Genomic DNA, 12,700 nt, shown 5'->3' with positions numbered 1-12,700 from the left:
TCCTAAGCACAAGGACAAAAGAAATGGGATGGAATTTACAACCCAAAGAAATTCCAGCTCTAAAATAATCTCTTAATAAAAATGTTACATGGATTTCCAATCTAGCTTAGATCTGCACAGACTCCACAGTGTCTTTTAAACTTTGCAGCTCAGATAATAAAGCTCAAAATAATAACTTTTTCTCTCTGAGGCACTTACATGGCTCATAAAGGAAATGAGTGACACAGGCCATCTTTGCATTCCACTGATTTTTGCTGTTCCTATGGCCCCCAAGAGCCTCACTGCACCTGGGCAGTTCAGATCTGAGCCTAGAACTGGGAATCAAAACTCTGTGCCATTTCTAGTCCTGCTTTTCAGATGTTTCACAATCTAATGTACTGTATTAAATAAGAAAATAGATGCATATAAAAGCACCTGATTAGACAGTTAACAGAGAAATTAGGTATCTGAGAAGCCACAGAAAGAAACCTATCCCTAATGACCCAGGAGGTCATGAGGATGGGGCTGGGATCTTCTCAGTGGTGGCCAGTGGTAGGACAAGGCGCAACAAGTACAAACTATAACACAGGAGGTTTCACTTGAACTTAAGGAGAAAATTCTTTACTTTGAGGGTGACAGAGCACTGGAACAGGGAGATTGTGGAGTCTCTTTCTCTGAAGACTTTCAAACCCACTGGGACATGTTCCTGTGCAACCTGATCTAGGTGTATCTGCTTTAGCAGGGGGATTGGACTCAATGATCTCCTGAGGTCCCTTACAATTCTATGAAAATAGTATCTTATAAAGTAAGATTTGACAACAGCAAACAAAGAGGAAATCAGTTCTACAGAAGAGATTGTCATAGCAATGCAAGTTACTCTAACATTGAATTTTGGATCACAAATCAATGATTCAGGCATTGCTGGGTACTTTTCCCCTCATTTCTCGTTTTTTCCAGCCTAGTAAGAAGATTCATTATTAATTTACCCAAGTTTAAATGCTCAGCTCAACCCAACCTTTAGCATGCTTTTCAATGTTTCTGTATCAAAGTTCCCACCTTGATATCACATGCCTGCAATATAAACCATCACAGACTAAAAACCTTTTCCAGGTAGAAAATAAAACATTACGTGTGTTCCAAGGATAACTGTTAAAGAAAGAGACAAATTAGTTACACTCATGTCACCTTAAAATAGTCAAACTTGAGAAAGCTAAAATACCTTGAACAAATAAAAAGCTAATACATCCTGTCAGCAACCTAAATCTCCATGAACCTTACTGGGGGCAAATGTATGTTATGTTACAGAAAGGGTAAGGCTACCAGAATTGTATCCATAGGAGTTACAAAACCACACACAGAATCACAGAACGGTAGGGGCTGGAAGGAGTTGGAAGGGACCAGAGATCATCTAGTTCAACCCCACTGCTAAAGTAAGTACACCTAGATAAGGCTGCACAGGAACGTGTCCAAGCAGGTTTCAAAAGTCTCCAGAGAAGTAGACTCCACAGCCTCTCTGGGCAGCCTGTTCCAGTGCTCCATCACACTCAAATTCCAATACCAGCTCATTTCATAGCAGCTCTACATAGTGGTTGAGAATGTTCAGGATATGCTGGAGGTGGAGATACTTACTGTAGTCAACAAAACTTTTTTTTTTTTTTTTTAATATTCTTCACCTTTTCCCTTGCCTAGATGACTGCAGATTTAGTGCTGTGATGGATTTTAGCTTTGCTGGTGTTAAACTGCAAAGCATTCAGTGTATAACAGGAATTTCATGAGGTGAAAAAAATTAGTCATGAGATCATTTTGTATTCTGAGCTGTATTGTGCTTCTGAAGGTGTTTCTGTGTTTTCTGCTTCTCTACACCACTCAAAAGCACAAAACTACACAGACCTACATAGTGTATTTGGAACAGCATCTCTTTATGCATCACAAAGACCTTGAGTAAGCTTTGCACACCAGTTTGTAGGGCATTTTGGAATTTATTTCTCCAGTAACTTCAGAGACCAAACCTCTTTTGAACCCAGATGATAAGATTATAACCCATGACAATACAAGCCATCCCACGATGCCAGGCAGCCCTAGAAAGCAGACAGCCTGTTTTGGAGTAAAAGGGGTGATGTGAGGAAGTTGACTAGCAGTTGAAAGAAGGAATTCAGACTTAAGTGCTTGGGGACATTATTAGTTTTAAGCCAAAAGCCTCACTGCAGTAATTCCTAAACTTTTCTTTAATAACTCTGCTTCTAAGAATTACAACCCTGTATTCATTACAACTTCTGATAATGGCCATACTTGTCAATCACTGCCATTGTAATTTTGAAGTTTTTACAAACTATACGAAGTTATTCCAAAACACTGGACACAAGAAAAAAAAATACACAACTCCACACACTTGCATCACTTATTTAGTGGAGTTTCCCTTGAATTCCAGCAGTGTAAATGAAGGGGGGGAAAGGCTCTGCATCTCTTACATAAATAGAAAACAGAATTCTTTGTACCATTACATAAAACTCATTTTGCAATAGACTTTTCCTAAAGCTTTTACACTGTTTTACTTATTTCCTCACCTGATTAGTTTCTAACTAAATGTAGATGTTTTCCCCGACCTATTTTCAAAGCGAAATAATCCCTAAATCCCCCAGTTATGCAATCTTGAAGGATTAAATGCTTGTCATGAAAGAGTCTGCATTTGTTGAGACTGAATAAATTTCAGTGGTTTAAATAAAGTTCATTGATTAAATTACATTCATAGAATGCTGGGCCTTGTCACGGGGAGTCTGCCAAAGTAGCTCTATTTAGACATATATGATATAAGCTTCTGCTCATAGTTAAACCCACATGTGGTGCATTTTGGAAGAGAGTAAGACTCTTTTTATATAAAACACTTGTTCCATCTCTGAAGAAGTATTACAATTATATAATATCTACGTTGCAGTGGCATTTGAATGCCAGCCTGGTCAGATCAGCATTATACTAGGTAAAATGACAATCTCTGCTCTGAAGCATGCAACCTAAAAGGCAAGACAAACCAGGTGGAGGAGACAAACAAGTGGGTTGGTCTGGAGGTGGTAGCAAAGACAGAGCAACAAATAATAGGATGCACAGGATTTGCAGGCAGTGAGGCACAACATGCCATCTGCCCACCCATAATTAGATTAGAGTTCTCTCTATGCAGTTCAGCGGAGCACTTTTGAAGAGACACTTGGAGAAGAACAGGACTTTGTCTTGAAGCTTCTCCTATACTTAGTAAGGTGTCAGGAGAGAGGATAAAGACATCTAAGGAGAAGTGGAAGACAGATCAGCAACAAAGCTCGGTGTCAAATACATAGTGAGGTAACAGTCCCCACAACAGAAAGGACTAAATGGCCAGAAAGGCCTCTTCTGCTTGTTCAGGTTTTGCTCACAGTCTCATCACCTCAATGGTAGTTTAAACTAACTGGTTTACTTCTCGTGTACAACAGACTGGGAACTGCTATTTCCAGCTACATTATCTTAGTTGAAATGGTATAACCTCAACTTGTGCCATTGAACAGCTGCTTTTTACTTCTTAGAATGCACTGAGATGACTTGAAGTGAAATGAAGACATTGTTACTGGAAGTGTGAACATCAAGACAGTGATTTAGAAGAAATGAAAACATATTTCTTCATGCTTATACATGGATCTCTCTAAATAAGGAAGAACAGTGTTTTTTCCTTAGACATAATGATCCCTCCTTGGGTTTCTATTCTTCTTTCTTCCAAAACAGTATTCCTGTCTGTCTCAGAATAGGAAATCAGAATACCTGAACTGCTTTTATGAACTGCTATTTTCACCTACTCTAGCAATTGCTGTTTTAATCAGATGAAATAGAATGGTCATACACAATTCATCTTCAAACCTTCTAAATCTGTACATTCAAAACTTACTCAGTGTATCTAGATTTGTGCCCTTCAGTTCTGAAGTGGAGAGCCTGAGATTTCATTTTCAACTCATTCTGATAAATCATCCTATTATGTGAGCAGGAACCATGGATTAAATAGGCATGAAATTCAGGTTTAACAAAAACAGTTATTATAGCATTGCAACATACCTCCTGAATATAAAGATGCAAGAATAGTACTTTCCACATTCCATGACATTTTCTGTAAATACAGTCTTTTAGACAATTACATGGTCCCTTCTTTCTGGAAATGTAAGTCATTTTCAGTTTCTACCAGGACAGGAAAAACAGCTCACTGAACTTAAGACCTCAGTATTGCAAAATTCTGTACGGATAAGCCAGCTCTTAAAAAGAAAGTCAGACTTCTTGTTCACATTATGGGAGGATAGCTTGGGTGGCTGCAAAATATGACTGCAACCATTACTCTGTAGCAAGCAACAGCTAACCACAGCTTCACAGTAAGTACTGGAAGCAGATTTGCTGTATTTAAGACAAAATATGGGGGGAAATCACAGCTGTCACAGCTGTATGTCTGCATTTGTAGCATCCCAAAGCAAAAATACTGATTGGGGACGAAAGAGAGTAAAACTGAAAGTATAAAAGTAATAATAGTCTTGAAAATAACTGAAATTAAGGAAATTCAAATGAAGAGAAACTTACACCACAGCACTGGTAAGGACACCTAAGGCCTTAAGAAATAAAAGGAACTATGCTAGTACATGTGCCTCATGCTGGGCAGCCTCACCACGCAATCGCTGAACAGCTGATGCTCATCAAAGTATGGCTTAATCAAAAGAAGTTGCAAAAATCTAAGCAGTCGTGATCAAGAAGATGTAACACAAAATCAATTTCCAGGAAAATTAGTTCACAAAAGTAAATTGAGAACACAAGATTAATAAAAATAGCATAAAAGACATTGTTTGGTGGTGTATTTTCCCAATATTTAAAGCAGGTATTTTGAATCCTGTGGGTCTTTCCTTAAATCAATGCAGTCTAAATACACTGTCAAGGGAGTTTGATTTACTGTTACTCAAGCTAGACCACACATTAAACAGTTTTTTACTGCAGGCTTTATAACCAAAGAGATAAAAAAGTCTTGTTGGATTATCAGATGAATTAGCAGAAATTACCTGGAGCACACTTTCTGTTGTTCTTACTTCAACAGCAAGCAGGATTTAAGGGTAAGGTTATAGGACCTGTCATTAGAGATCTTTCGATGCAACTCAGCACCAGTGAATGGCCCTCCACGTACCTGGTTACACATCACAAGGCAGTGTGTATCTAGATCCTCAGTGAGGACAAACCAGATTGAATGTCTAGAGGGCTCTGGTGCCAGGTTGTTTCTCAAGGAAAGGACCTTCAAGAAAAACCTTCTAAAATTGGGATTTGGCCAGATGATGCTGCCATTTCAAGAGCAAAACTTCAGAATACATTCATCAGCCAATGAGCAGAAAAAGGAAGACTGCAGCATTGTAAAGCAAAGAGGTAAGATACAGGCACTGCAAGGAAGGGCTGTATGGTTGACACAACACTTGACAGGAGTACATAGCAGGCACAGTTAGAGATAGAGGGTATCTTAAAAACATTGGTAAAAGGGGAAAATTCCTGCTGAAATCGACCATACAAAAGTCCATAAACACGAGCTTGAGAATAATGATGCTGGGTCAAGTCCTGCTGGGGCCATGAGTACAGGCCCAGCTCGTGTATTTTGCATTCTTCAGTGGTTTTGGACAGACTTTGAATTAGTTAACGGCGTGTTCAAACATAATACACATTTCTAACAGCACTTCAAGTATGTCAGTATTTCCTTTGACATGTGTTTTAAAATACTTATCCTGACATAAAATTCATACATCTCATCCAGGAACAGCAAGCCATTTGTGTACTTACTCTCAAACCTCAGCAGAATATTGTACTTTTGCCAGATGTTGGAGAAAGAGCAGTCAAAGAGCTTACAGTTCAGCTGATCAATTTATTTACAGTTCAGCTAACTGAGAAGTGAAAAGACTGTCAAGGTCAGTAGTTCTAACAGGACTTGGGGAATGACTTTGTCAATGGTTCGTCAACGGATCCCCACACACAATGCTGAACCAGGTGGAAGATGCAATTTTGAAGAGAAAATGAATGCTAACAGTCAGTAGGTTTCACTTAAATATTAATTTTCATGTTGAAACCAAACATTAAACCAAATGTGTATGAAGCTTTTGAAAAAAGTTCACTGTAGAGGAGGGATGACATGTGCCTCAGTGCTGATGACCTGCATAACATCCAGACACACTTCCTGATGGTATGAAGTGCTTGCTGTGGCACATATTTCCAGCAGTGTCTCATAAGACTTAGTCCATGCAAGATGCAAGGCTTTCAATGATTAATCTTTACTGCTATATATGTGAAACATCCCTTATTATTTAATTATTTTTAATGAATCCACTTCTATAAGGGAATTACATTTTGGTGTTACAACACAATGTACCATCAATTTAAAGAGAACTGCCTAGGAAAAGAGTAGATCAGAAAGGATTATTTCAATTAGATCTTTTGTTCAAGTCTTTGATTGTTTATTTTAAAGCCAGTATCTTAAAAGCTTTTTGGGTTTTGTTTTTGGTTTTGTTTTGTTTTTTTTTTTTTTTTCTTCTTAAAGACTGCTACTCCATTTTGAATCTTAAACAATCTGTTCCATGAACCACCTGGAAAAAAAAAGTGTTAAGAAATAATTGAAAAACATCCTTTGGTTATAATCCCTTGAAAAAATGTGGCAGCTATTATCTATGACTTTTGTATTTACAAAGAATTAATCTCAATATTGTGTCAATCTCCCCTTTCCCCTCCAAGCAATACTGAACAATCACAACTCATGAAGTTGCCTATTACAGACAAATGCTATTCTGTTATTTCTTATTATAATGAAAACAGCACAAAACCCACACCAGAGTAGAAAACATTCCCTGGTAAAACTGAAATGACATTTCACATAAACTTTTTTCTATTCTTCGTAGTTGGATCAGACCTGCACTATATGTCACTGGCTAAATACTGAACCGCACTTTTCATGATCCTTTCTCAAAGGCTGACTGACCCAAAGAGATAGCATCAGTGGTTACACTGCTCAGCCGCACATCCTAATGAAAAACTTTCCCATTCCTGTGCCCACAACCACTGGCAGGCTGGCTCACAGACACACCTTTCTATGCATCATCCAGGCAGGTCAATGGATTGTACAGATGGTCTGAGAATATCCATTTAGAGAAAGCAGGGAATGCTGCAGTTTCAACATGGAGGTGTTCTGTGCTTTTATGCAACTGCTTCTAAGAAGGTTAAGGAGCTGTAATTAGCATACACCACCTCTTTGTCAGCTGAGCTAACCAGGCTGAACAATCCCAAACTCTCCAATCCTGAGCAGCCCTGGTTCTTGTGATGGAATTTTGAAGCTCTTTCTTGCTAATTGCTTACACTTCTTCCAGACTCACTGGCACCACAGAAAGCTTCCTATTGGTGTGGAAATCAGGGGAAGACTTTCACTACAAAACTGACCTTTTCTCTCTGCTAGGAATGTCATTACAACTATGGATTCTTCTGAAGACACCTACTGGTTCTAATAATACATATCACTTCCTGGCTACTGATATACTGTTGTATATTCAATTTAATTCTCATTTAATTTCAGGGATAATTCCTGGCCTCTGTCTATACTGTAAAGTCAACAGCTGTTTGAAAGCAAAGTATTTTAAATGTCACAGATGCCATGCTGCCAGCTGCCAACACAGCTGTCACTCAGGCTCAAAGCATCCAAATTACAATTACAAACAGCAGAGGTTATGTGATCTGCTGGTGAGTTGTGATTGTTAGGTGTTTAAATCTACTTGCACCCAATCAGATCAGACCACATGACTGACAGCTTGGGGTCAGGCTGGCAGCCTCGAGCTTTCCTCATTGACAGCATCTCCCAGAGTCAGACCTAAGTCTGCACCTGAGCACACACCCAACATAAACATTGTGGATGATGGGCAAAACTCTGTAGCTGGGAATGGTCTTAATAGTTACTCTTCAGTTATCTCGAACAGGCACTTACTCAAGCTTCAGAATACATTTACTACTCAATGCCTGAGCAGGTCTAAAGGTGATGTTCACAGTCCCCTGAAGCGTTGTAAGAAACTGACTAGCTGCACTTTTCTGGTTATGGATAAGTGTCTATTGTGCTTCTTTCTAACTCGCCTTCCCAGGATCAAGACTAAAATATTTTTCATTGTAGGTCTGGCCTTTTCAGCTTGGTCTTTCAAGTTTTTGGATACTGCCTTCATTTATCAGTTCGGAGTAATTTTTCACTGAAGTTATTTTGGAGATTAAAGTGTTTCACTCTATGATGTTAGGAGTGTACTTGGAGCAGAGTGCTCCATGTTATTAAAATTCAAATTGAAAACCAAGTCACTAATAGGGAATGTTATGAGCACAACCCCCCCCCCCATACACACATTTAACAGCCTAGAACTAAATAATACTTATTTTTTATAGCCTTCTCATATAATGTTAACATAATTTTATTTCCTCTTTTCAGCTATTTTTTCAATCAAATAATTTTTAGAAATCACAGCTTTGTGAGTTCACCTTGAAAAAATCCCCCATATAAACTAGACAATAAATGTGTTTGTATGTCAGATTCATCATATAGAAGTTGTTACACCAGGAAAATATAGTTTTAATGTAAGTCTCACAATGTCAGAATTACTTTTTTATTTTTACAGTTAACTGTACTGCCAGTGTAAATGCAAACCTTAAATAGATCTACACATTGTAAGACTAATCAAAAGGTAGGAAATACAAAAATCTTCTGAACATTTTACCAGAGGACATAGTTTTAAAATGTCAAGGACAAAATTTACTGTGTAAAAGTAGGGCACTGCACTATATCCACATTCGGTTTTTAAGTTAAAAACAAAAAAACAAACCAGCAATTGACCTTCTTTATTGAAAGGTCACTGTAATGCAATAGGACACAGTAAGCAGTTGTGAAATTAAGCCCTCCAGAACCTGGTTGCAGCTTTGGAATGTGACCATTGTTGTGCAATGGAGTTTGTCACCATCATATGAAAAACCCATTGGGAAATAAATCTTTTGTTTACCTGCTCATCAGAGATAACCATCAACCAATTCACATTATTTAGTATTTTAGTAAGGTCTAAAACAGTACCTGAACTGCAAACATGATGATCTTTTTCTTTAAACCACTCTATTCAAGCAATTTTGGAATAAGTGTCATACACCCTACATACAATTTTCTTTTTTGTGTGTGTGTTCCTCTTTAAAGAGAAGGTATGTCAACAGGTTTGCAGCCTATTAAAAGCTCCTCAGTTTTTGCTACCTATTTTTACCTGCTTAAAAAAAATACAATAATGATGGTGTGCTAGATATCCAGTGTAATATTAATCATGCTGATGTCTCAAGCAAAGGTTTGACCTCTGCTCAGGAGGAACAAGTGGTAAAAGCAAATTAACCCACATGCATAAGCAGGAATATGAGCACATTGTCCTAATTACAACCTTCATTCTCTGGAATTTTGAAGAATCTGAGGGCACATCTGCATAGGTAGGTGTTAACAGAACTCCTCTGCCCATTCCATTGGGTGAGCTGATATAGACTAGTGCTGATTCAGAATTTCTGTTGCCACATTTGCATGGCACTGATTTGGCTAGATGTGGAGACAATACAGGCAGAGGAATTCAATATGTCTGCGTATGTCTGTAGAGAGTCATCCTTAGCTGTGGACTTTCCATGACATACAGAGGGCAACATAATAAAGATCATAATCAAGTTTTTCAATCAGGAAGCTAAAGCGATACTCACAGTTTATATATAAACTAAAAATACGGCTCCAGGTTTAGATTCCTAAATGTGGATTTAGGAAATTAATTTTGCAATGTGCAGTGCTGATGCAGAAAGCTTAACTTTTCAGTATCTTAAACTTCTCATCTAGCACAGCTGATCCAAAATCCACAAGCTAGTTATGCCTTAAAGTAAGAGTTTCTAAGTTGCCTAGTGAAAAGTATCTCTCTTCATTCCCACTGTCTTTGGTGACTTGACTCTCCCAAGACTAAAGACTTTCATGACTTGGAAATGTTTTCAGTTGGAAACATATGTTTGCAGTTTCTGGTTTGTAGTTAATCTCAGGGCAAATCTGTCTAGTAATATTTCAGGAAAACAACTGCCACCGTAAGTATAAAAAGCTTGCCATAGATTTTAAGGGTGGAAAAACCCAAAGAACAGAAGCAATTAATTCTACTAGACTAATGGCTTTTGCAAAACAAAATCATTTGGCAGCTGTTTATAAATGAGAAATTTAACATACAATTTCTTCTCAAAAGATGACAGTGATTAACAGTCAGCCCAGTGATGCTACTGGATCTTGGTATGACTGTGCTTCTGAATCAACCTCGCACAAACTGAAAAAAATAAGTGCTATTTTTAAGATTAAAGGCTTACAGGACAACCTTAGTCAGCAAGGTTTGTTCTGTAAGGGCACAGTCACATGAAAATAGTGCAACAGACAAAAACCACTTTTTTTCTGGCCATCTGCAGCTCATGCTATGCAAGTAGTACATTTAAGGACACGTTTGGTTAGCAATACCTGTATTATTCACAACTCATAGGGAATAAGGAATTGCATCCTAAGCATCCCTTCCATTATATATGAAGAAAAATTCTTCCTGTTAGATGTACCTGATAAAATCAATTTGAAGGGTGGGAAAAGCCATCTCCATTCTGCTGCTGAAAGCAGTGCTGAAACTGAATACATTCACAGACCACAATTTGTTAGTGCAAAATTCCTATTACTTTTCTATTGACATCTCACAGACATACTGGTTTCTACAGTACTACACACTTCAAGATCCAGAAGAATTCAACAAGCTGGACATCCTCACAACCCACAGTGGTTAAGTAGGTATGAGCTCTCTCAGCACTATGCATGCATAATGGGTTCTGTTTGTTCTATCATATGAAAATTAAATCATCTTGAATTCATAACAAAGTGATTTAAGAACTGAGAGTCTTCATCTGTCATTCTAGGATGCACATGTAACAGGATATTGGTTTCAGTTCAACAGAGTATTTCCTGTATCTTTATGGAAAACAGTTAATACTTTGTAATGAGGTTCACACTCAGTGCTAGACTGTCAAGCTCCTGTGTGCTTAATCTGCAGCTTAGCACACAATCTCCTGATCCATTCTGTAGAGAAAGACTCCAGGTGACTGCCCTGCCTATACTCTGTGTCAGTATGTGTGAATGTGTACACAGGAACACACGTGCATGTGAGGGGAATAATTTGCTATAGCTTAATAAAGGCATTACTTACATGACATGTATAGAGATGCCCAAGAGATATGATGCCTTAGGCAGCTCCAATCTTTCTGATGATCCTCAGAGCAGAAAAGCCTCCTACACAGAGCTGTCTTTTAAAAGGCAGAGTCTTACTCCTAACATAAATTCTCATGTCTATATTCTGCATAACATGTCTGGAGGTGTGGTTGTGGTACTGCCTATTCAGTAGCTATGAAGAGATTGCTAAAGAGCATATGCCAGAGTAACTATTGAAACCTTTTTAATAACAGTGATTTGGGGGCACTGTCAGAGGTAACAGAAAAAAAAAATCAAAATCCTGTCCCATTTTGCACTGTATGATGTCACACAATCATTTTTTTAGTCTAGATTTAGAAAAATAACACAGTATCATTTTTTAGCATGACTTTTAGTCAAAAATTTTTTTATTACTTTAACCTTATTTAAGTATACTCTAAAAAAATAATTATTTTTTAACAGAAGAAGTCTCCCCAGTGCAGTTATGTCTGCACTTTTATTCACAAATCTATGCTGAAATATTGTAGAACTATGCCCATCAGGATAATGCATGAGACACATTGTTTTTCTACAGTGAAACCACTTTAAGAGAATTTTTTTAAGTTGGTATTCTAACTGATTACATAGAGAAAATGCCTTAGCTTGTAAAGATCCTGCAGCAGCATGTGTTTTTAAATGGACAGATGAATACATCATTCAGTCCTTACATCCATCACCTGTACTTAAAGGAAGAGATACATGGCAAACTTTTCAACCAAACCCAGGTATGCAGGATTTTACTTTCACAGAGGTTTTGAACTTACATTATTAGTATTTTAATTTAATTTATGGAACCTCCTTCAAACACATGCAGAACATTGCATGCCACTAGCATAAGATTTTTCTGCAATTATAATACCAATTTATTATTTAAGTAGAAAAAATATGGAAAATGTTAAAAGTTTTTGTTATTTACTGTTCTAAGAAGTGTTTTTTAGTAAGAAATTAAATTTATCTGGAAACAAAGTTTTAACATACTGAAGAATGATATTTGGTCCTGCCACTGTATTTCAGGATATCATTACATGGTTGCCTCAGCAAGTTGCTTTTGGTTTCAGCCTTCTCTCATTACTCCTTCCCATCTGACTGAAATCAGCTGATCTTTTATAGGCATTCCCACAGGCAGCCAGCAAGCTACTCACTTTCATATACTAAGCACCATATTTAGGGTGTGCCTTTTAAATACAGACACCAACAGGAATACAGTTGCCTCGTTTTGTCTGTCTCTTAAGGGCTGCCTTCCCATCACTAAACCTTTGCCAACCAAAGAGAAACCTTTCTCAACCTACATGCTTAGCTTTCTGATTTCATGTGTGCTTTTGCCAAAATTGCACATTTTTAATTTTTTTTCAAAGAGATTAAAAAAATGTTTAAAATATAATGCACATCACCTAGAGAAAATGTAATTAACTTTTA

At 37.6% G+C, this 12,700-nt stretch overlaps 1 protein-coding gene across 1 annotated transcript in view; it reads right to left on the bottom strand.

Annotated features, from left to right (window-relative positions):
- Positions 1–12,700, bottom strand: part of NSMCE2 (NSE2 (MMS21) homolog, SMC5-SMC6 complex SUMO ligase) — a 124,094-nt gene that overhangs the window by 40,424 nt on the left and 70,970 nt on the right. Inside the window, exon 5 of the mRNA XM_054385503.1 lies at positions 11,614–11,633. Within this exon, the coding sequence (XP_054241478.1) occupies positions 11,614–11,633 (20 nt within the window). The remainder of the gene's footprint in view (positions 1–11,613; positions 11,634–12,700) is intronic.

The sequence above is a fragment of the Indicator indicator genome, chromosome 12 (genome assembly GCF_027791375.1).
Source record: "Indicator indicator isolate 239-I01 chromosome 12, UM_Iind_1.1, whole genome shotgun sequence".
NCBI lineage: Eukaryota > Metazoa > Chordata > Aves > Piciformes > Indicatoridae > Indicator > Indicator indicator.
This window is presented reverse-complemented; position numbering and strand designations above follow the sequence as displayed.